This window comes from Magnolia sinica, chromosome 5 (assembly GCF_029962835.1).
Source record: "Magnolia sinica isolate HGM2019 chromosome 5, MsV1, whole genome shotgun sequence".
In the NCBI taxonomy this organism is placed as follows: Eukaryota; Viridiplantae; Streptophyta; class Magnoliopsida; order Magnoliales; family Magnoliaceae; genus Magnolia; species Magnolia sinica.
This window is the reverse complement of record NC_080577.1, coordinates 20192643-20218707: the sequence shown is the minus strand read 5'-3', so window position 1 is coordinate 20218707 and position 26065 is coordinate 20192643. Positions and strand designations below refer to the sequence as shown.

The window sequence follows — 26065 nt, the reverse complement described above, 5'->3', positions numbered from 1 at the left end:
CGCCACGTTGGCAGGAAATACGGGTCTACATACCAAGTTAGCCCTATAGCCGGTCGTAGGTGATTCGTTGTCGTTCTCCACCTACCGCCCTACGCATCTTTGCTGCCGAAAAAAACAAAACCCTCTCGAGATGCTTCCTTCTCCCACAGGCAAATGCGGAAGCTGTGAAGCTGTGAGGCTATGACAGCTTCCACATTTCAATATAATCTCATCTAACAGCTACGAAGATCCATTTTATCTTTTCCTTGTTATTACATGGCTACCAATCTCTCCATCCTTCAATTCCCTTCTCTCAATGTCCAATCCCTTCAATCCAGGAAACTCAGTTCCAAGACATTCAAATCCACTTTCCCAGCAAGAACAGACAGTAAGAACAGGAACTTCATTTCCATTTCCATTTCTTTATCTTCTTTTCTTTTTTTTCTTTTTTTTTTTTCTTTTTTTTCTTTTTTTTTTTTTAAAATTCATTTTATCTCGTCTATTGCAGGTCCTCGCTACTTCCGGATTTCGTGCTCCTCTTCTTCCAACGGGCGTGTTCCTGACTCTAGTGATGACGAAGGCGTGAAGAGCGTCGAGAGGTTGCTCGAAGAGAAGAAACGGGCGGAGATCGCTGCCCGCATCGCTTCCGGAGAATTCACGTCTGATAATGAAACTGGGTACGCTCTCTCTTTCTCTCTCTCAGCTGGATTTTTCAATGTTCGTGCGTCTTTTGTGCTTGAATTTGAAATCTTTCTGCTTTTGGTGAAGGCTTCTGCCTTTTCTACGATGGGGTCTGTCGAAATTGGGTGTTCCTGGGGAGTACCTTGAATTCCTTTCGGGACGGAGCGATACTCGTGAAGAGGCTCCGAAGATTCCGATGGCGAGGGGGTCTATGAGTGCTGTACGGGGGCAGGCCTTCTTCCTCCCGCTTTACGAGCTTTTCCTCACTTATGGCGGATTGTTCCGGTTAGCTTTTGGTCCCAAGGTGAGCTCTTGTTTTTCTTTTATTCCCATCTCAGTCATTTGGATGGCCTGGTTATTGTGATAAAATGGAAATTCAATTCTTTGTAATTGTATTTTTGGGTTTGGACCACATTTCACATTGCCAGTGAAGTGGCGGAACCAACGAAATTCTGCCGCTTCTAGTGATAGAAAATGTTTTTACTCCAAGTAGAAATGCTTTCTTAGATATGCATCCAAATGCGCACTGAATTCGTATTGAGTTTGGTTTTGCTACATTTGAAGATTTTGGTATCTCTTACATTCGATCCTCTGTTGGTTTCAGTCCTTTTTGATAGTTTCTGATCCTTCAATAGCTAAGCATATCCTGAGGGAAAACTCAAAGGCCTATTCCAAGGTAATCAAATTCATGTCTTTTGTTGCAATTTAGGTCCTATTTGCTCTTTTTTACCATTAAAAAGAAGTCATTGTAGCCGCTGCTTAGCTTCTTTCATTGTTTCCTTGTAGGGAATTCTAGCGGAAATCTTGGATTTTGTCATGGGCAAGGGGCTGATCCCAGCCGACGGTGAGATATGGCGTGTCCGGAGGCGGGCCATTGTTCCAGCATTGCATAAGAAGGTGGATATATATATTATTGCTTCTGCAGTGTAGTGTCTTCTGTTACTTCTTTTCGGTTGAAGATGCGTAGTTCTCTTTTTTGGTCTGTGCAGTATGTAGCAGCTATGATTGGCCTCTTTGGAGAGGCTTCAGATAAGCTATGCAAGAAGCTGGATGCTGCAGCATCTGATGGAGAGGATGTAGAGATGGAGTCTCTCTTTTCGCGGTTGACATTGGATGTCATTGGCAAGGCTTTATTTAATTATGATTTCGATTCTTTGACAAACGATACAGGAATAGTGGAGGTATTCCTTTATTGCTTGGGTTTGTACCTGATTTAAATGATATTTTACTTTGCGGCAGAGTTCTATAGTCACAATCAATAGCAAACTTGCATATTCGTCACGGAGCCTGTACATGTGAAGCCTATGATTTAGCAGTCCATACCATTGATATGATGCACCACAAGTCTCCCCAATCAGACACAATCCTGATATTTTGATAGATTGCTCCCCAATAGATTGTTACAGCAGTTTCAGCATTCTGTGGAGAAAAAGTCCAAGGATTGGATGGCCAGGATCTTTGGAGCATGATCCATACTTGGTTGGTCCATCAGATCTGTGGTCTGGATCATCAAACCATGATACAACTAGTTTGAGCATCATGCCAAATAGGTTACTTCCCTATTCCTTGTGGATGGAGAACTCTGCTTAGTTCCTGTAATATCACATCTTCTTGTGTTGCACATGCTTAGGCTGTATACACGGTCTTGAGAGAAGCAGAGGATCGGAGTGTTTCTCCCATACCAACCTGGAATATTCCATTATGGAAAGATATTTCACCACGGCAGAAAAAGGTCAATGGAGCCCTTAAGTTGGTAAATGATACGCTGGATGAGCTAATTGCAATATGCAAGGTAATCTTATGGGTAATGCTGAGAATAGACAATTATGCTTACCATGTTGAAGGTTTCGTGAAATTGTTGTGGCACTCTCTCTCTCTCTCTCTCTCTCTCTCTCTCTCTCACACACACACACACACACACACACACACACACACACACACACACGCTCACTCACTCACTCACTCACTCGTACACACGTGCGTTTTTTCTGTTTTTATGAAGTGGGAAGATTAGAGGTCAATCCTTCCGTTGTGTTTCCAGATATTATTTGACAGTACATGTAGACTGCTGCTTATCTTCTAACCAGTTTTTCCTTTTTCTATTATTTATGAGGCATTTGTAATATATTATCCTGCATGTTTTCTGCTTAAAAAAGTGTAACGCCTTGAAAATCGGGTGTCGAGTAAAAGTTCAACTCCCGAGTTCCAACGCATCACTTATGCAACATATTTGATGATGATTAAATGTTGTCTGTGTTAGTGCATTAATCATGAGTGAGATTATACCAAAACAGTAATTCATACTCCAGATCAATTCATATAACGCAAGCGGAAGACTGGAAAATGTATATAGACGTATATGAACCAAAAAGATCACGATCGGTATCCAGAGTATGAATATATCACTGAGTCATCTTATACATGTAATAGTTCAAAATAGTTCAACTACAAAAATAAACCCTGTAGCCCCGTCGATCCGGATGGCCTAAGCGAAACCACCGGAGAATTGCATATATGAGAACTCATCCTGATCATCATAGTAATCGGGCTCCGCCTCCTAAGTCGCATCGTCATCTGCAACTAAGACAGAGTCTGGTGGGTGTTCAGAACACCGTCCCAGAACGTGGGAGTGAGTGATCAACTCAGTGGAACAATAAAGCAAAGGTTAACATGTTCTCAATTCAGTCAAGCAGTAATGATAAAGCAATACAATCAAATATCCCTAAGTACTCTGATTAATGCAAGGATGAAATGTAAACATGATGCATGCCCTCACTTACACTCCCTCGTGCGACACCATCTTACGGTCGCGGCATGCTTTCTTCCATCTGTGTTCTTCAACCCGGAGCACATGCAGTGCGATGACATGAGCATGATTACCGAGTTATTATTAGTCTTTTTCATACAGCAGGATTGGAAAGCTAAGGTACTTCCCTTATATCAATTCTCAAACAATGATCCATTTTAGGGTCGTCAGTCCTAGTAAATCTTATACGATATTACGGTTATAGGTCACTGCAAAGGGCTCGTCACCTTATCAGTGCAGGCCTAGTATACTCTCGTTGCTACGTAAGGGCTCGTCGCCTCTACGCAGTCTTAGCGTACGCTCGAAGTCACTACAAAGGGCTCGTCACCTTATCAGTGTAGGCCGACAGCTCAAATACAGTGTCCCATACCACCGTATTCGGCTCACGAGTTTGGGTTGCTCACTAGTCACTACGGGGAGGCTCGTCACCCCAGCGTAGGCCGACAGCTCGACCACGGTGTCCCATACCACCATGCCCAGCTCATGAGTCTTAGTGGATCGAGGTACCAAGGTTTAAAAGGGTTTTCACTGGTGAGTTTGGTATCTTAGATTTAAGCAGTAGCGTCCATACACGGTGAACATACATCGGGTCAATCGGGTTACTTGACGAGCTCGATTAGTACGAGCACACATTGAGTTGATCGACATGAAGTGCGTGAGTACTCCGTGTGGCCTAACCACTGCCGACAACCCAAGTACGACTCGGATTCATCGATCACGTCCTATGTGGCGAAACAACCTCGGCCACTTATTCAGTACCTGTTACCGATTGCCTGGACTATTTCGTAATCCCAAACACATTCAATTATAACAGATAGTCATACAGGCAAAACAGAATAGTAATGAATCAACAATTCCATTCATACAAGGCATTTGATAGATTTCAACTTAAACATGAATTCACACATAAGCAGTGTCTAAGTAAAACAGTCAAAGAATGTAAGTTACATGGAGGAAATCATACATATCGTTAAGGTAGTTGAGAATCTCTTCTCAACGCCCATATAAAGTACAATATATTGCACACTTGTTCATTCAGACATTTATACAAACACTTAGACTACATATTCCAACATACATAACGTATGTTGGTGATAGCACGTCTTGGGGCAAATCCTTTCGCCAAAGAGTTGTTACACATACAACTAGCATAAACATACGACAATTAATTATGGCAAACACATGTTCAAATTTCATACGTATACGATACTTTCTACATATACATGGAATACATTAAATTCAATATAGTTCATGTATATCAGAAACGCGATACAAACATCGCATTTAGCATGTGAAATTGCACCCACATCAGTAATAAACCATTAACCGACATTGAAAGCCTTGAAAACCATAACCTATACGTTTATAGTCTGCGCCTTTCGCTGGTAGACTTGTAACGAACTCGGTTTTAAAGCTAAGTCTTTGCCTACGGCAGATTGACAACTTATAACATAAATTAGATTAGCTATTTCATAACTTGCACTATCTGAAACCCTAAAACAGATTAGGGTTAGATTTTCTTACCTAAGAACGGGATTGGTATCGCCCGTGTAGTGACACAGGAGTGGTGGCTAAGCACGTGGAGCGTCAGGGAAAGATCCCAACCTCTATCTCTCTCACTCTCTCTCTCTCTCTTCCTCACTTTCTTCTTCTCTTTTCTCTCTTCTTTCCCTTAGGGTTTGCAAATTCGTATGGCATATGAGAGAGGGTGTTTAAGGTCCTTATATAGGCCCAGGTTTGATTGGAATGGCTCCAAGGCCAAGGTATACTTAGGTTATATCCAAATATGGGCCGTTCCGGTCCAACGGAGCACTTCTGGTGGCCCCTTTTCCACGTGCGGTCGGACTTAAGCCCCTAACCATGGATCTAGGTCAGGTTGAGTTTTCGTCCCGATCGGATTTAGAGATCAGCCGTGGCGGACCAATTTTAGTTCAACGGTCACGGTCACTCGATCAGGGCCACAAGTACATCAACATGTGAGGGACATTTCTCCTGATCCGAGAGTGTATTTGGGTCAGATTCTGATGGTCTGAATCCTTATATTTGGCCCGCAAGCGACACGACTCAGATTACTTAAATTCGGATTTTTATTTCTAAATATTTTCACGTTTCTCACACTCTTCGCTCCGGGCTCAAGTTGTGTAGTTCTAGACACAATTAAGACTTGATTTTCGAGGGGGTTGTCAAGCCAAGTAATGCGGTCTTAACTGTATAGTTTTGGGGTAATCGGATTTTCGACGTGCGGTCTAGGTCCGATACGGAGTTTCAAAATGCTCCCGAAAGCAACTGGGTTTTGAGATGGATTCTAAATTTCAGGGTAATGTAGCATCAATGATTCTGCACGTTATGGGTCTTGCAGATCATATTTAAAGTGATTAGTGCTAATTTCACAAGCACTCTAGTTTAGTACTTGCTAGCATTAACCTAATTTCTAAAAGGTTTTGATCCTGGGTTATTTCTGCCTGAGGTGGTACTCGGGTCCTTGTATGGATTTTTCCGAGACATTACAAAAAGAAAAAGAAAAAGAAAAACGTTCCTTCACTAGCTCTTCGAGTGACCCTCTTTTGTAAGGGAATTACCCCATCCCATTCGTATCCCTTGGAACTTTGACAATGTTACACTTACACTTGAATGAAGAGCTAGAGCTCTAATGTATTCCTATCTTGCATGCCATTGCTGTTAATAAATGGCTGGTGTTGTGTGCTTCCACATTTCTTTTCTAAAATGAGGTAGTTACTCTGTTTCTGATGCATCAACCTGCATTGCTAAATTCACTCAGTTCTTGCAATTTGTTACAGACAAACATTCATGACATTCTAAAATGTGGCATTAAAATTTTTTGGTCATGTTACTAAACAGTCAGGTCTCTACATGTATACATGCTTGTGTGTCTACTTATCATGAGACATCAATTTTGGTCAGTTTTGTACATCTCAATGAACTTGACACTTCTTTTTTGAAGCAATTGATAGTGGAGAGATTATTCCACTAGAAGCAAAGAATATAATGCTAAGAAAGCCCACCATACTTGATCTAGAATATATAATATGAAAGGCCAGTCTATTATAAACTTAATCATATATTGTTTTTTTTTTTTTGAAAGGTATATATTGCATTTTAGGCCCTCGACAAAATTAAGTCATTGAAAAGTTATTCAACAATGATGCTCAAGTGGAATTTGAGTGGCTAGACTGATGAGTTGTGAGGGTTCTTGTAGGCATTCTCATCAGAGGGTACCTGGTGAGGCCATGAATGTGTTGGTGACTGCATGATGTGAAGCAGGTGGGTGTTCCAAAGAGCTGGAAGATAAACCAATATAGCTTGGGTGTTCAGAGTTCTGTTGGATTGTTGACTGTGGTGTTTGAATTGATTGTGAAAGGATAAGAAGGTACTTCCAGGTTGCTGAGAATCAACTGTGGATCAGATGTTATATGCAGTTCCCATTGTTGCCTTAAACCCTAAACCCTAACATAGAATCCTTATGGGCTGTAGGTCAGTTCTGAAATAGTCAGCCAGTGAAGGGTATGTCACTATCAGCTTGCCGGGATACCACTAACCATGAGCTGTGAAGAGTGAGAAAGCAACTGGTGAACATGGGTCGCCATGATTTACTTGAAATTGGGGGTAATTAATTATTGTCGAGAGCCCTTGTAGTGGAGGTTACTAAAATAGTATAGAGCTATTGTTGGAAATTCGTACCTCAATTTAATGTAAGCGTGGTGGAGGGGTTTGGACGAGGACACTTGCAACTGAGAAAGTTAGTCTTTTAATCACAGAATGGTTTGACTGATGGGTATAGAGTGCTGACAGTCAGTCTGCATGAAGACTAAGGGCACTCAAGCGGCTATATTTGAACATGGAAATAAATAGAGGGTTTGGACAATCAGGCAGCCTCTTTTTCTTTTTCTTTTTTGTTAGGGCCTTTCACTGGATTAGAGGGGGCCCTTCCAGAAATTCTCGATGGCACAGGGCTGAGCCCAGGCCATAGAGGGGGTTTGGAAATAGTTTTCACCCAGCAATTGACACACCTCGGTTATAACCTCACTAGCTATGTCAGGCAGCCTTTACTGGTGTCTGGTGATGGGAAAAGCGAGGAGTTGTCACTAACCTAATTTGAAAGATAAAGTTAGAAAAAATGTCACACAAATTTTATGGAAGAGGGGTTATTGTGTTCTGTGAAATAACTCCAACTTGTTCCGAAGTAAATACCAAGGAATGGGTTGGTGATGGGGAAGGAAGCAGCCTTTAGTTCCACCCGTAACATGCTTGTAAGTCTTGGAAGGCACCCGTGTTGGTTACTGTAAATGATGGATTATTAATGGCTTTGTATTTTGTCTTAACTCAAAATATGTTCTCCCATGGTCGAGGTTAGAAGACATGTGTACAACAATGTTTGGAGAAGCTTAGGTCAATCAAGTGGTGCTTTTATCCAAGGGACAACTTTGTGCCTATTAATTACACACGCTTGTTTGTCGCTTTGCATATGCTGTTGGGTCTTACGCATTTCAGTTCACATTTTCTTGTGCGCCTTTTTCTGCCATTGCCTGTTTGTACATGTTTGCATTTTCTCTTTGTATAGTTAACAGGAGGCATTGTTAGAAGGGCCACTCAATAGCATGGTGGTGCTAGTTGAGTGTCACATGGATGTACCTTATACTCTAGATTTGTGAGGCATGAAGGCAAATATAATTAACAAAGATAATAAAGGCTCCAAACAAATGTAGTACAACATTCAATCTTCTAAGGAAACATGAGCGAAGATGTGGAGTGGAATTTAGTACGGACAACTTCCATATAGACATCGTTAAATTTTTTGGCCTTTTCATGTTATTCACTTAACACCCTTAGACTACTTTCATGATTGGACCCTTTTGTGAATGTCTGCATTAGCTTCAACCTACCTTGATTTACGCAGTGAAAATTTCCAGATTAGCTTCAGTTATTTAAGACTGCTGCTTCTGAAATGCATGTATATGTTTTGCTATTAAGCCATAAGTTGAGGCCACTCTGTGAATTACCATGATGATTTCTATGCTATGCTGTTAGTTATTGGTTTATCTTCTGCTTTCCACTTCCTGCCATGTGCTTCCGAATATGGTGAACCTCTTTCTTCATGATTGCTGAGTAGGTAAATTTGGCTTGTTTTTAACTTCAGGTGAACATTTCATTTTTGACATCTCTCTTTCTCAATGCACATTTAATCATCTATAGAACTTTGGTATCTTCATGAGAATCTTTTAATTGCAAGTAACTAAAGAGCTAGTTCATTTGTGCGCATGCATCCTAGGTTGGATCTCCAATGTTGCTTATACACTGTTTTAAATAGCACTAGTAGCTATGGTACACCCAATGTAGATGGAGAGAAGTGGTTTGAGACATGGGAGAAGGTGGAGAGGCCTTTTTTGTTGTTGTTGTTGTTGTGGGAAGTGATTTGGCATACATTAACTTAATCAAACCATCCAAATTGTGTGACCCATTTTAGATAGGTCATCATCCAAAATCCAGATTTATTTAACTATCTTAACCTCTAATAATGAGCATTTTTATATTGATTTTGGACCATTTATTTGATCATCTGTTAACTACCCACCAATCAGCCAATTACGAAATTAAATCAAGGTAATTCTTGGTTTGTTAGCCATCTCAATCAGAGCCCACAATTTATACGGTTTAGTTTTAGTTCATTTTATGCCCTGTGTGTAATTTCTTAATCCCTGCATATCACCTACCATACTCTGCCAGAGCATTAAAATTCCCATTAAGAATAGCAGGAGAGAATGTGGCAGACAGCTAGCTTCGTTGGAAATTACCATAATGCCCTTGATTTTGGTTTAAAACCCTTCCCACACCCTCTGATAATGCAAAGTTTAAGCCACTTGAAAATTAATTGCATGGAAAATTTTGCCCTTGGCAACTCTAGTTTTTATGTATGTATAGATTAATGGGTGCCACATGCATGTGACTCGCTAACTGAAAATGGAAACATGTTATTGTTTTCATGAAGTCTCATTCTGAAGCCAATTTTCAAGTGTGCAAGCGCAATCTTGCAGATAGATTCATGCACCAATATTTGTGTGACTTGTTTTTACTCTTGAGGAAGCTTAATCTTGATTTGGTCTGTTCTTTGTATTTAAAGAGGATGGTAGAAGAAGAAGAATTGCAGTTTCATGAGGAGTACATGAATGAGCAGGATCCTAGCATTCTCCGCTTTCTATTGGCATCAGGAGATGATGTATGGCATCTTTTTCTACAGATTTTCTACGTCTGTTGTTTACGCCTTTGAATGATTGAATTTTGTCCTCATGTAACTGGACATCTTCCTCGTTTCTAGGTTACTAGCAAGCAACTACGTGATGATCTCATGACAATGCTCATCGCTGGGCACGAAACATCTGCTGCAGTGTTAACATGGACCTTTTATCTCCTTGCAAAGGTATTCACAGTGCAGGTTTCAAGAATTTTTACATTAGCTGTTATTTGATTCGCTGTAGCTTATTAGCATCATGAATACTTAAATTAGATATCATATAGAAAATTGAAATTTGGTTCTTTAACATTGAGCTTGTAAATGTGGAATTTGAAAGTTGATTGTGTCAAATAAATATCAATAGCTCAAGAGGCAGTGCCATCATGAATATAAAAGATGAAAGACCTATATATATTGAATACATATTTTTAATAAAAATGTAAAGAAAATATATAACCCAATGGGGTTGGGTGATCATGGGCCCCGCCTCCTCTCATCTCTTTCCCTTCTTTCCTCTCTCTTCCTTGTCAGAGGGGGAGAGTTGGCCCTACCGTATGATCATGGGCCCTGCCTCCTCTCATCTCTTTCCCTTCTTTCCTCTCTCTTCCATGTCAGAGGGGGAGAGTTGGTCCTACCGTACTCTCTCTCTCTCTCTCTCTCTCTCTCTCTCTCTCTCTCTCTCTCTATATATATATATATATATATATATATATATATATATATGGGAAAAGGTACTATGCGCTCGACCTCACGAGTCCGTCCCATGAAGTCGAGCTGTGTGGGCCCCACCGTGATGTGTTTCGAAAATCTACCCCATCAGTCAGATGCACCATTCCATCGTGGGCCTAGGTCTCAAAAATCAAGTCAATCCGTGACTTGTGTGGGCCACACCACATACAGAAGTGGGGAGGGGCCGTGCACCATTAAAACATTCATAATCAGTTTTTTGGGCCCACCAAGATGTGGTTGCAAATCCAGCCCATCCATTATGTGTGTCCCACTTGGATGAGGGTTTAGACCAAGTTTCAGCAGCATTAAAAACTCAGGTGGGCCCCACCAAGTGCTTTTATATGTTTTAACGGTGTCTTCACATGATTTTAGATGGTATGGCCCACCTGAGTTCCGTATACGGCTGATTTTTGGGATATCCCATAATTTAGAGGGGACCCATCAAATGCACGGTGTTGACAGTCGACACGCATCAAGGTGGGGCCCACACAGCTCGACCTCACGGGAGCTTATCATGAGGTCGAGCGCATAGTACCTTTTCCCTATATATATATATAACATACATGCGTATTTCACACGCGTGTGATATCTATCTTATATTTAATAAATAAATAGATATATAAATGTAAATAATTTATATTATATATAAATGTATATATCACATGCCATTTTGTTTACTGGGGAGGGACTCTACTGCCTACATTTACCCCCTCCTTATCTTTAGAAAAAAAGGAAGCATCCTTCCACATGCAATTCCAAATGTCTTTGTGCATGCCATATCAAATATGTTTCATATGGAATAAATTGTGCACATTTATATTTTGCAGGAGCCGAGTGTTATGTCCAAACTCCAAAATGAGGTTAGTACTTGAAAGTATTATTGATATTCCGAGCTATGATATTGGATGTTGAGTACTTTGTTGTGTTATGTTTACTTGGATGATTTTGCATCACGATGGTTTTATTTGATTTTTTTCTCAGGTTGATTCTGTCTTAGGAGACCGCCTTCCAACTATTGAGGACATGAACAAACTAAAGTATACCACACGAGTAATCAATGAAGTAAGAATTCAGTATCTATCTATGAATGCATAGTTGTTACTACTTTATGATTTCTTCGGGCATCTCCATGGTGTTTCATGCATCCTCAGTTAGTTGTTCCCTTTTATCATTTTCTTGCAGTCCTTGAGACTCTATCCACAACCACCTGTGCTAATTCGACGTTCTCTTGAGGATGATGTACTTGGGAAATACCCCATAAAGAGGTGATTCTCAATGAAACCTTTATGAATGTCTATATTACACTTTCTTGGCGTTTGTCTAGAGCATGGTATGTTGGTCCAAGTACAATATCCAATCAGTACTGCATGTAGCTGCTAGTGATCAAGTTGTTGTTGTCAATATGTTTAGCAAAATTTTAAAATGGCAGCTTTATTTTTAACTGCTACAATTGGGGTGGTAAGGAGGATATTTCTGTGAAGCCACAGTACTTGATCCGAGATTTTTGTCCATGTCAGATACACATCTAGCTCAACAGCCTCACCATATCTTTCTAGTGTTTGGAAATGCAAATGACTTTTACAATGGCAGAGGCACTAATCTTTTGATTTTGTTAATTTTCTGCAACAAAATTAATTTGAACCTTCATTGCCCAGATTCTATTTATAGAACGCTTGTAGAATTTCATTATATGAGCATTACAACCTTTAAAGCATTCTTGATAACTTTCCTTCTTTCTATCAGTGCCATTTCCTCATGATGCAACATACTGTTTATGCCATTTTATCTTATGTCCTTCTGGACCATCTTCATTAATTAGAGCACAGGTAGATTGGATTCATTTTTCTTCTTTTTCAGTAGCAAAATCTTAATGTTGTTTCATTTTCAATATAGGGGTGAAGATATTTTCATTTCTGTTTGGAATCTGCACCGCTGCCCTAATCATTGGGCTGATGCGGATACTTTCAACCCTGAAAGGTGGCCTCTAGACGGACCAAATCCTAATGAGATCAACCAAAACTTCAGGTCAGATTTTGAATATTGGATTTAAGCAGTATGGAATTCATTTTATATCATCTTATTAGAGTACCTATGTTGTGTCTGTCTGGTGCAGGACCGATGCATGAACTAAGCAACATGTAAGATCAAATAGCCTAATTAAGATATTTAACAAAAAAACATAAACATTGCTATAATCATCACAAATATCATGAAAATTGAAAGAAAACCATGCATAATCCTAGCCTAAGCTACCAACATCGTAACTCAAGATCATTAAATAAAAAGAAGCTAGGATCTAATGGATGTTGGGACATCTAATTAGCATAGAATATAGTCTATTTCAAAATAGGAAACTTAATATAACCTAGGGTGAAAATTAGGGTTTGGGTAATTTGGGAAAGTAGGAAAAATTGGGAATTTTAGGTTTAGGGTTAGGGTTTTGATTGTAGACGGGTATCGAAAAGTTGGGTTTGGGAGAAGACGAAGATTTGGGATGGGAGAATTAAGAATCTGAAGAAAATACTTGGATGAGGAAGAAAATAGAAGATGGTGTGTGGATAGATGGAGACCTCGCACCTCCGTTGATGAAGATTAACCTCGTACCAATCTTCTTTCCAAATTGCATGAAAGTATCTTCAAATCGCATGAAGATGGGAGAAGAAAGCAAGAGCTTTTCTTATCTTCTTTTTTTATCACGAAATTCAATGAGGGAGAGGTTACATGCCCTCCTCTTTTTATAGATCCAAGAAGTTTCAAAATTTACAAAAATCCCCGTGTCTTGTGAACTTTAACGAAAATAACCCTGGTCTAAATAAAATTAACTAAAACACTCATAATGTGTCCAAATATAAAATAATTAAAAACTAAATCCTAAAATATGATAAAGTCTAAAACCGATGTGAACGATTAATGATCAATGGCCCGATCACGTGATTCATGTGATACAATGGCCCGATCGTCTCGTCCCTCCGATCCAACGGTCGGGATCACTCCATAAAGTAGCCCATGTGCATCTTCCCAGTGTGGGATCTTCTAGATGCTCGCACATGCACATGGGGTTTTCAGCACAATCACGGGTACTCGCCTAGCCACAGGGAAATCGGCACGGCCCGCCTCCTCCTCTGATACGTACGTAAGGGTGTACGTGACGTGATGTCCTTATCACTGTCTTTGCTCCCTTGCTATATCTGGTTTGTGAAAGTAGGTTCAGGCCATGAGGGTGCACCTCTTCTTTCTTTCTTGTTGGGATTGGTATCTGTTGTCCGTTGATGATTTTATTAGCCTATTTACATCTCAGTCTGTAAGCGTTACCACTTGGACAAGAGAGTGATGGATGGCAAATTTGCTAGGAGTTGTTGGAAAATTCTCGCAACCTTACTGCTACTCATTTATTTTTATCTTAATCCTTTAGTGGGTTATCTCTGATTGAATCTGTGATGTTAATGTTTTCCCTTTCAGTTATTTACCATTTGGTGGAGGACCACGGAAGTGTGTAGGAGACATGTTTGCTACTTTTGAGGTAATCTTATTATCATGAATATAAAGATCTTTACATAAACACATATGTGGGAAACAATCAAGTCATTGTTATCATAGCCTTCTTCTAGCTACTTGGGGTCATTTTTATGAATCCTGTTTCTCCAAGCATTCCAATCTAAGGTTCTATCCTTGGTTGACGAACAAGCCTTCAATCCCTTCTCACCATTCTGATAAATCCTTTTAGATCTTCCTCTCATTTCTCTTTTTTCAGGTCCTTCAAACCTTATTGGAGTGTCTATGGTCTTAGTTGCACATGATTGAACTTGCTCTCCATCATTTTCTCTTGTTGGGGGCCAAGCGTAGTCTGCTTGGACAGCACACATTTGCCCACATGATATGTATCTGAGATCTAATCCATCCATCAGGTTGGTACAACCTTGTGTATATTTTCCAATCAGCATCTGGGCCCCAATGCTGGAAACATGTGTATGGGTTAGAAAAGTTCGGTCAAGTTTTTCAGAGCCATACATTTGTTTTGCAAACTGTGGCCCATCTGACCAGCATATCAAGCTGATTCTTGGCTAGGGCATCAATATAGTGGTGCCATTCTAATGTATGGATTGGATCTTGGACCTATCATGCCATGCCAGCATGTGCATGGTGTGCACATGAGCTTTATTGCATGTGCATGTGGGCTTAGCAAAGCTCCTATTTAATGAAATCCTTGCTTCTATAGTTGTTTGTACATAAGTTGCATCCAAAATACTGTCTTGGTTGTGCTCCAAACCTCCAATTTAGTTTTCGCCTTCTCTAGTCTAGTCAACCAGTACCATGTCGTTTGTAAAGAAAACAAACCAAGGGACCCAATCCTAGACACCGGCAGTGAATAAGTTCACATCTTTGAAATGATAAGCTAATTACCGGCAGAAATTATTAGTTGATTAGAGAGGAAATCATGCAAGGTGAATAGCATGTATTCTTTCTAAAGGAAAAGAGATTTAATTAAAACACATCAAAACCTGCTTTTCGAGAGGCAGCTGCAGTGGTTGCGGCATTAGTTATATATCAATACACTAAAACTTTGCAGCTTTGCAGACAGTGGTAGCTCTTGCAATGCTTGTGCAGCGGTTCAACTTCCAAATGGCGCTTGGTGCTCCTCCTGTAAGCCTCTCCCCCCTGTCATACATTCTGTTATTTCTACACAGATGACGCCCAACAGCAATAACATAATGGGGCTTGGGAAAATCAATCTGTATAGGTGGATATGACGACAGGCGCAACCATCCATACAACAGAGGGGTTGAAGATGACAGTCACGCGCCGGACGAAACCTCCCGTAATTCCCAGGTTGCAGTCGACAGTGCTGGCGGTGGTCAGTGATGCTCCTGTTGAGTCATCTCCAACTGCAACAGCAACTGAGGAGACCAGCAAGGTGTAGTTTCTCCCACCATTCCCAACAGGTAACCTTGCTGCAACAGCTACAGTCCATCGAAAAAATCCCAGTTCCAACCACGTAAAGGAGAAAAGAAATCATTGGCGCCCTCCCAACTGTTTGCAATCCACAAAACCTCCGCATATAGCTTTTAATTGTAAATATGCTGTAAAATGCCTGAATTGTGAAGAGGTCTGTGGAAAGCAACTGATGGGGGATGGGTTTATCGTGATTCCATCTTTCGTAGTGGATGATTCTTGCCGCATGTCTGGGTTGTGAGGATCTTTTTGCTGTCCTGTAGCTTCTATATTTATTCTTGTGAAGTAGTTCCACTTCAACAGATCATATTGAAAAAATGAAATTTCTGTTGGGGCACTAGCCTCGTTTCTTTTGGTGAATTATTTTTTGGTCTGGAAATGACTTCTAAACTCACCAGTGATTGATTGGAATACACCCATTTCCCATTTTGATTCATATCATCGAAGTAAATCAGAGGCCTACATTTGTTGGACAAAAACTAGCTATGGTAGTAGCAATATTTTGTATAAGAAGATTTAGCTGTAAGTTGGATTTACGTTTTCTATGTTGAAAGTTGAGGAATCCTGAGTCGACAGTTGCTCATTGCCAATGTTCCCTTATCCTCTAAGTGGCCCACACTGCAAATAGGCTCTTGACTGATCATCGCATGACTAGGCCCAGTTTTCCAACATGCAACTCGGCATAGAATTCCTCTTGAATTTTTGAGTGTGATTGAATTTGTTTGGATTTTCTCAACCTACTGTTGCATGGATGCTGATAACTCCATTGAAAGTTGAAACTAATTGATAGGGAAAACTGTGACGTGTTGATATTGGTGATGCCATAATTGAGGAATAACATTATTTCAGCCATCTCCACACTTTTTCGAGGCCCATTCATCAGGTGGTCCCCACATTGGATGCGCCATGGCCCAAAAACTGCTCCAGATTGATGAGTCAAGAGCTTGAAAATACATGTTCTGTGGTGGTCCACATTTAATGGGAATGATTCCAGAAATGAGATGGTTAGGGACTAATCTGATCAAAATAATCTCTTGAGTCTGGTGTATCCAAGTTGGGGCCCATTGGTTAACTTAAGGCTTCAGTTGGATGGTCAGGACTATCTGATTAGTTTGATCTTTGGGTCCTGGCCCATCAAAATTGGGTCCATGGGGTTAAGGCTTTTGGAATTCAATTTTAAAAAAGATTGAAAAAAAAAAAGAAAAAAAAAGAAACAGAAAAATGAAACTATTTAAATGACATTGATAAGCATGACTGGGTTCATGTTGCTCACGTGATGCATTGGCTACTGGCTGGCCAAAGGTGCATGCACGTGACTCATGGCTCATTTGTGAGTAGCCTGAGTCTTAGGGCTGTCAACGGGCTGGCCCGATTCAAAATTCTGATTTTTCAGGCCTGAAACCCTACTGAGGGACGGGGATTTTCCTGCGCTGGGATGCTGGGTGGGGCCCACCATGATGTTTATGAAAAATCCACCCGGTTCAATCGTTTTTCCAGATCCATTTAGGACATGAGACCAAAAATCATGTGGATCCAAAACTCAAGGCGGCATACTAGAGGGAAAATTGGAGAAAGAGTTTCCCACCGTTGAAACCTTCCTAGGCTCCACCTTGGTGTTTATATGTCATCCAAACCGTTTATAAGGTCATTCCTACTTGGATGAAATGAAAATACAAAAAACTTAGCCTGATGCGAGACTTTTGTGGACATGAATGTTTAAACGGTGCTCACTGAATATCCACTGTTTCCTCTCGTGCAGCTCACTTGAGTTTTGGATCGACCTGATTTTTGGTCTCATGTCCTAAAATGATCTGTAAAAGCGGATGGACGGGGTGGATTCTTTCATAAACATCATGGTGGCCCCACATAGCATCCCAGGGCAGGAACTTCGTGGGAAAGGCTTTGGCAGTAAATCCGCTTCCCCTACTGAGTATATTAACCATATTAACGGTTACTGTAACATACCGAGAAGGTCTCCAACACAACTAGTTTAATATGCCTACACACTGCCCAACAGGTTGCCCATGTCATGAAGATCACCTACCACAAAAATCAGACTGAAGATCACCTACCACAAAAATCAGACTGATCTATTCATCAGTTGGTCCACACATGTTCTCATGATCAGATTGACAGGTATATATGTTTTTTTTCCTATGGTGTGGCCCACAAGCTGAGTTTATTGGATTGATATTTGAAATAGCTGTTACCCATGGTGGGACCAGTCTTTTGGACGGGTCAGATGTGCAACTAGCTCATACGGGAATGTATTCCCTTATCTATCTTGGGATTCGACAAACCTAGCCCATGTACATCTCTGGTCGTTCTTGGGATGCGACAAACTCAGCCCATGCAGGCAAGCATCAAAGCAAGTTCGTGTGGACCGTTCATGCTCCACTATTCGTCTAATCCATATCCGTTGAATGTCATGCACAAAGCATGTGGCCCACTTAAGTCAGTGGCCATGTGCGTGGGCCGATCAGTCATCAATTCATAGGATGCTATCATGCTTCTTGTACATGAGCCATTAACATAACCATGACCAGATCTGTAATTTTCCAATATGGGAGATTTGGAGCAGTCCATCATTGTGGGACACAACAAGATTAATGGTCTGGATCACTGAACCATGTGCCCCACCTGTCATATAAATCATAGGGCTGTGAACGCGTCGGGTTATGCCGTTCGAGGTCTCGTTTTATAGGACCTGATCGGATGGTGTCGTCCGATGCGTACGCGGATTGGCTACGACCCCCATCAGGACCTAGCTAGAGGACGGCCCTGTCAAAGGCTCTTCGGAGACCAGTTTATATATATATATATATAAAGAGAGAGAGAGGAATGCTCAACTATGCACCGGTTTGCACGTCATTATTACCTATGAACCTTTCTATCAACCGTCGGATAAGGTAGACGGTATGGATGAAGGCATTCTTAGCGCGATCTTTAAAAAAGCGAGTTTCCTTCTCTCGCACGCCTTTTCATCCGCTCTCAAGGATGCGACAAAAACCTTTTCACATAAAAATCTTCCGTTGAAATGCTAGGTAGGTCCCACCAAGATGTTAGTGATAAATCCACGTCGTCGATACATTTTTAAAAATAATTTTATGGTATGAACCCAAAACTGAGGTAGATCAAATTCTCGAGTGGGCCACACAGTGTTGATTGAACTCTCACCATTAAAAACTTCCCGGGACTACCGAAATTTTGGATCAAGCTGATATTTGCTTCTTTTTTATTCCATCATCCAGGTCTATATGACCTAATCTATAGGTTGGATGTCAAATAAATATCACAGTGGGCCCTAAAAAATATTTAACAGTGAGAATCATTATCACCGCTGGTTCTGTGGTGTGGTCCACTTGAGATTTGGATCTGCCTCAATTTTGGGATAATGCCCTAAAATGATAAGGAGAAATGGATGGACGGGGTAGATTTCTCAAAAACAATATGGTGGGCCCCACCTAGATTTCTAATGAACTTTGCAAATTGCATATGTCATTATGGGACGCGGATTTCCTACGAAAGCCTTTTGCAGGAAGTTCTTGCGCTGGGAACCCAAGTGGGCCCACTGTCATATTTGTGAGAAATCCTCTCTGTCTATCTATTATTTGAGATCATTTTAAGGAATAAGACCAAAATTTATCAGGATAAAAGACTCAAGTAAGCCGCACTAAAGGAAAAGGTAGTTAGGGAAATTTCTACCGTTGAAACCTCCCTAAGTTCAACAGTGATGTTTACATGCCATCCATACCATTAATAATGCCATTTGTACTGGGATGAATTGAAAACACAAATAATAGCATGATTGAAAAGTTTTTGGGCCCATGAATATTTCAACTGTGAATATTCAATTATCATGTTTTCAGCCCACTTGAGAATTGGATACGTTTTATTTTTGGCCTCATATCTTAAAATGAACTCAAAAAATGGATGGACGGATAAGATTTCAGAAAAATATGACAGTGGGCCCCACCTAGGTTCCTCGCACAGGAAGGCTTTTACAGGAAATCTGCAATAGAGGTTGAGTACGTGACGAGGATTGGATACGAGGTTAAGTGTAACGTCCCGTCCAACCAGTACAGTGTCCTGAGGCGTCCACGTAGGATTTTCTGCAAAACCGTTCGTTTAAACCACTCGCGGTGAGGTATCATAAGTTAATTGACCTAGGATTAGCCCATTAGAATAGACCAGACGAGTCATGACAGGACCCGGTGCGGGCCGTCAAGGCAAATGGCTCGTATGCACTTAGCAACAGCCCGTACGGACTATGCCGTGAAGCGGGAAGGTCGGAAAATTACAAAAATTCAGGGAAGCATAGATCTCACTGGGCTTGGGGACCATTGCGAACCACGGACCCGGTGGACACCCAGAAGTGGGATCTGGCACTGGCTAAATGCACTCCACCAATGCCAGGATCGAAATCTGGAACTTATAAATGAAATCGAGATACCAGGCTATCCAGCCATCGGATCTCTTCTACATTTACGGTGAAGGTCTAATGAATTTTCCTACACCCGTCCACGAACTCTAGGACCCGATCGAGGAGCGGTAACCGTTGATCGCAAATTGGATCCGTACGACCAAACCCCAGATCCGATCGTCTCCAAATTTTGCATGACCCTTCATCGAGCCATGGAACAGCTATCCTATGAATTTCATGGCTAGAGGGCCACCAGAACCACTCCAATCACCGGAATGGCCCCCACAGGGCCATTTAAAGATCGGAACCGTTGACTCAAACCTCATAACCGTTCATCTGTTTGTTCTCAAATTTTATATGGCCCCTCATTAGGCCATAGGGCACCTACCCACTAAATTTGGTACCCGGAGGGGTGTTAGGGCCGCCCCTAGGCCAATATGGAGTTCTAGGGGGTCATTGAGGGCATTTAAAGAAACTTAAGGCTAAAGGGACCAAGTCTAGGAAATAAACCCTAGCTCCCTCATCCATAACTTCCTCCATTTTTTTAACAACCAAGCTCTCCCTCATATCTCCCACCATTCTCCAACAAGAACAAATCCCCCTCATAAACTCCCCCCATCCACCAACAACCAACCTCCCTTATCTCATAACTCTCACCACAACTACCATTGCCAAGGGAGTAAAAAGAGAGAACTTGGGAGTAAGGAGAGAAGAAAGAGAAAGTGGTGGAGCTAAGGTGGACCTTAGATCGAAGTGAGGCCGAAGAGAATCAACCCTTTCAACTCCCTATCCTTTCTCCAAAGGAAATCCTACACCACTACCACAATAATCATTCCGTTGAGCATCTAGGTAAGATCCTTCACCTCTTCTTCTTGAAACTCATATATTAAGAAGAGATTGGCATAGATTTCTCACATGCAAGACCTTGTTTTTAGGGATTCCGGCCGATCAACCCCCGAAATCCACCCTCCTAGGTCGATTACATGCCTTCTACAAATCCGAAGTTGCGGACTAATGTTCTTAGGTGGCCTAGCACCAATTTTAGTATGAGCTTAATGATTTTGATTGCTTGGATGTTGTATTTGAAATTCTAGAGAAAACTCTAGGAATTATATGTTTGTTGGAATTGTATGGATGTGCATGCTTAGCTCTCAAATTTGGTGTTGATCTTGTCTCTCACATGATATTATGTATAGATGATAGTATGCTCATGTTTGCTTGATTCTTTTTCCTCATATGTGGTGCTTCATTGTGTGTATCATTTACTACCCTTGTGCTCATGATTTCTTAAGATGGAGGAAGTGCTTAACTTCCTCACAAACCCACGCACTCACACGCACCATGTCTATTGATAATGTTTACTTGTTTGGTAGAAGTATTCGTTTTGTATGGTTGAGATGCATGAGAACATGTTGTTGATATGTTAGTTGATAACCTGGATAGTTGGCAGGTTATGGACCACCCTCACACTCTTGGATTGGTCAGGAACATGAGGAGAGACGGTAGTCCCATCGGTAAGACTATGCTAAGGTTAGATCCGTGGGTTTGGGCGGGTGTGTTCAGGTGGCTGTAGTTCGACTACATGGGCCCCTTGTGCGCGATGTCACTCGTCTCACGCTCGCCTGACTCGTGTGGTCTAGTCTACTGTCTGACCAACCTTATTTGTTAACCCTGTTTGCTCACATATGTATGGAACCTGATCGCCCTACAATCGTTGTAGCCTATCAATAACCCACTTGAAATTGGTTCACAGCTTCGTGAGCCAGGCATGGTGGAATGAGACACTGTGTCCGAGCTGTCGGCCTATGCTGGGGTATCGCGCCTCCCCGTAGTGACCACGAGCGATCCCTTTCTCTCGGCACTCCTCATGTGCTTGAAGTCGAGGATGAGGAACCCGACGGGATCACGGACCGCGGGGTCTCGGCCTCACACATTGGGGGGTCTTAGCCTCGCAACCAGTTTAGGGCATTGATACGTGAGTTGTACTAAATTCCCCAACTTGCTGGATGAATGGACTTAACTAATAGCTCGGCTAACACGATCGCATCGCATCGCATTAGTTAGGGTGGCGACTCGGCAATCGAGGTCGCTCTGAAGGAGTGTTGTCATACGTGATCGTTAGATGGAATCGCTCGAGGGAGCATTGTAGAGAGGACACACATCATATCATTTATCATGCATACGCATTAATAAGATTAGGTAAGTGTTTATGATTGACTGCTTTTCATTAAGTTCATATTATAATTGATGCCTGTTATAACTTGAGACTAATAGCACCCACTGAGTTGATCACTCACTCCCACTTTGGGAGTGGGTTTTAAAACACCAACCAGACTCATTCATAGATGCAGGTGACTCAGGGCTGGAGGAGCCTGGCGAGGCGAGCTTCGAGGAGGAGGACGAGCTGTCCTACTTCCAGTTGATGGACGGTTCACCGCCAGCTTGAGAGGCAGGATTGGATCGCTGAGCAGGGGGCTCAGTTCTATTCTTTTGGACTCTCTATTCTTTTTGTGACTTTGTTGGGTGGCGCCATGTGCGCCCCTTTTATTCTTTTGGACATGTATATAGATATATGTTTGATCTCTTCATCTCAGTAGACTTGTGTGATTATGTTCATGTTCCAGAAAATTTCAGGCTGCGCAATTAAACCGAATTAAATGCACATTAATAAAAATCGGTTATATGTGACTCTTGGAAACTCGGGAGTTGAGCGTATGCGCGACCCCCGATTTTCAAGGCCTTAAAAGTTAGTATCAAAGCATGGTTTGGAATTAATTGAGCCATGGGTCATAAACTCACTACGCGTCCATTGACTTGAGAGGATATGTATTAGAAAACGCAACAGAGATTAAGGATGTTAGGATCCATCCTAGACTCCGAACAGGTAATCTTAGATGGACGGTGAGACTTCCTAGGAATTGGGATTTGGTAGTAAGAGGAGGTAGCGACACTAGAGAATGGGTCCATGAGTCGTATCGGATCTCAACCCATCAATAGAAATGAGCTGGAGACTAAATGATTGGACGGTCGGAGCCAACATCCACGTACAAATGAGTTAGTTTTGGGTCGAATTTGATAGTTCCGGCCCGTTCGAGGATAGGGACTTAGGGGTGAACAAGATTTTACCGAACATAGTAGAATGGGAGAAAAATAGGATTTTGGCCCCCTAACCGAGAAGAATTTCCCAAAAAATGATAGGCTCATTGCGTAGATCAGCTCATTCTACCCCAAAATCATATATGGCATGACCCGGGGGGCCTTACTGGCGCCCGAAAAATTAAAAAAACAAAGGGACCCAAGCAGGGCCCCGGCGTGCCCACGCTCAATCCCAGCTCACTGTCCACGCCCACCAGCATGCCCACGCCCAATCCCAGCCCACTGTCCATGCCCACCGGCGTGCCCACGCCTAACCCCAACCCACTGCCCACGCCCAGAACCCAGCATGTTGGCGTGGCCACGCCCAGGCCTCTAACGTGTTGGCGTGGCCACGCCCAGTCCAAATTCGAGCACCCCCCTCCCCTTTAGTACATGCACACGAGTGGGGTCCCCTCTCATTGCAAATAGGACTCAAACCACTTCATTTCCTTCAATTTCCTTCCTCTCCATTGCTCCCAAACACTTGGAAAAAAAAACCCTCTCCCCTCCCTCATCTCCAAACTCCATTCCCAAAACCCATTCCTCCAAACCATTTTCTTCTCTTTCACAAAACCCATTCCTTCTTGTTCCACCATTCAACATCAAACCCACCTTCATCTCTTGCACATTTCCCATCCTCTCTCACCACCCATATTTCTTTCAATACTCATTCACCAAAACCCCACTCTTTTCACTCTCTTCTTCCCCATTTCAAAATTTCATTTCCCAAAACCCATCTCAAAACCCTTCTTAGCCATTTCTTCAAACCCACATCTCAACTCCCATTCTCTAACTCCATTTCTCATAACACCCATCTCAAAACCCTTCTCAAATCCCATACCTTCAACCCTTCTTCAACTTCATTTCTTCAAACCACACTCAACCCGTTTCTCCCAAACCACATCTTTAAAGTCCATATTCCTTAAAATTCATCCTTCTCCCAATTTCACTTCCACCTCCCTAACCCACCTCCACTCTCTCATTTCCAAACATCCCACATCGCAAAACCAACAATAACCATCCATCTCCTTACCAAAGAAATGGCATTTCTAGCTACCGTCGCCACCTTCTTCTCTATCCCGGTGATTCTTTCACTTATGGGGAAGAAAAGACCGGCAACCGCTGAGCCGAGGCCGAGCCGAGAGAGGCAAAGTAAGCAAAGGGGCGATCCGAAGGGGAAGGAATAGCGGAAGTCCGATCCAAGCACAAGAACAACTCTCAAGGGGCTCCCGCGATTCAAACGTCCCGACCACCCGTCGAGGACAGGGGAAGTTTCTGTGTACGCAGTGTCGCCTTCGAAGCCTCTGTGAAGGAGCATCTGTTCGACAAGTACACCCTACTCGATCAACTTATGAAGAAAGGATGGGGTCCAGTATTCTATGGAGACTCCCAGGCAGATGAAAGTCAAGCTAGGGCTTTCTACTTGCAGATTAGAAACCCCCAATTCGAGCCATTGGGCTTTGATCTGGTGGTGGGAGGCAAGAGGTTCCCAATTGGGGTGGAGGTCATTGCCAATGTACTAGGAGTGCCACTAGGGGAGGTGCAGATCGACGAGAAGGATTTGGACACGAGTCGAGCCCATAAGGAGCGGACCCGCTTCTTGTGTGGGCAGGTTGCCCAGTGGAAGCGGGGGCAGCAAGAGGTCGGTCTGAGCTCGACCAACCTTAAGCCGGAGTACCGAGTGTTTCACCACATCTGCACCCAAAATGTGTATCCGAGGTTACTAAACCGCTCTAAGTGCTCCCGCTATATGGTAGAGTGACTATATCAGGTGGGACAGGGGGCGGATGTGTGCCTCCCCAGTATAGTACTCCACCAGATTGTGCGAGCCGCGAGAGCTACGAGAAGGAGTGCACGCCTCCCATTTGGTCGCCAAGTCTGTCGGTTGGCTCAATAATATGGAGTAGGCGGATCGGATGGAAATCCGGTATCGACTCAACTACTGGGGGATGACATATTAAATAGGATGGGAATAGGCCCCAAGCAGCGACAAGCCTGCATCGACCAATATGGGGATGCTGGCGAAGAAGAAGAGGAAAGTGATGGGGACGATGAGAGCGACGATAAAAATGAAGGCGAAGGCGAAGCTGAGGGAGCTGAAGGAGTTGGCGGTGGATCCCTTGCCGCTCCGAACGTAATTGGGCGTTTGGAAGCACTCAACGCTAGGATGGCCAGGATCAAGGAGAACCAAGCGAAGCAGGAGAAGTGAAACAAGAAGATGTATCGGGTCATAAAAGCCCTGATCTGCTGCAGTAAAGGGGAAGAAGCGCCGCCACTTTCGCCCGACTCGGACGAGTAGCACCATGACTCTACTGATGATTAGTAGTCTGTTTTAAGTTGTTTAGGTCTAATCTTATGTACTGACGGATGCGTAGGACTTTTGTTTAACTAGCTTGTATTTTCTTCTCGTTTAGCATATCTATTAATCTGTGTAATCCATGTTGCAGCATGTAAATGGCCATGTTAATGACATTTTAAAATTGATGCTAATGTATGGATCAACTTGAAGTTCTCTTTGCTAGAAGTGTGCCTTGCCTGTGTTGTGGTTATAGTCATGAATAACAGGCTATAGGTATGGTATGCATAGTGTACGCAATTCTCTAGTGACTAATACTTTAAGGAATTTCTTTCCAGGAAATGCCTCCGCGACCGGAGGGTCGATACGTCCGCCTTCCTCATGGCGGCCTAGTCGAGAGGGACCTCCTCCCCGACGATCAACAAGGACCACAAGGGGGGAACGGTTCTCAAAATACAGGTGGTACTATCCAAGAGGCGGCCCCAAGTGCTCCACCACCGCAAGCCGCGGCACCCGTACCTCCTATGCCACAGGTTATGGATCAAGTGGACCAGATGTTGCTTCTCATGCAACAATAGTAACAGATGATGGTCACTAATATGCAACAACAACAATAGATGATGGCCATTATGATGGGAGCCATAACCCAGAACGTGGGTATGCCACAACCGACGCAACCCGGCTTAACCGCACAAGCAAACAACGTGAGCAACCTGTTTGAGCGGTTCCAGCGGTACAGGTCGCCTAAGTTTGTAGGCACCCACAGCCCCGAGGAAGCGGAGTACTGGCTTAATCAAGTCACTAAACTGCTTAGGCCTC

The 26065-nt window shown here is 42.5% G+C and overlaps 1 protein-coding gene and 1 non-coding gene across 2 annotated transcripts; one reads left to right on the top strand and one right to left on the bottom strand.

Moving 5' to 3' along the window:
• Positions 1–149: 149 nt before the first annotated feature.
• LOC131245685 (protein LUTEIN DEFICIENT 5, chloroplastic) lies at positions 150–15828 on the top strand. The gene is made up of 16 exons (XM_058245293.1): positions 150–367; positions 488–656; positions 748–964; positions 1265–1336; positions 1447–1557; positions 1650–1841; positions 2291–2452; positions 9603–9698; positions 9798–9899; positions 11270–11302; positions 11424–11504; positions 11625–11707; positions 12336–12467; positions 13902–13962; positions 15018–15083; positions 15181–15828. The coding sequence occupies exons 1-16, from the start codon at positions 256–258 to the stop codon at positions 15358–15360; spliced, it is 1869 nt and encodes a 622-aa protein (XP_058101276.1). The 5' UTR covers positions 150–255; the 3' UTR covers positions 15361–15828.
• On the bottom strand, positions 7385–7542 carry LOC131247558 (U4 spliceosomal RNA). Its single transcript, XR_009171839.1, has one exon. It is a non-coding gene; the product is annotated as a U4 spliceosomal RNA (small nuclear RNA).
• Positions 15829–26065: the final 10237 nt, after the last annotated feature.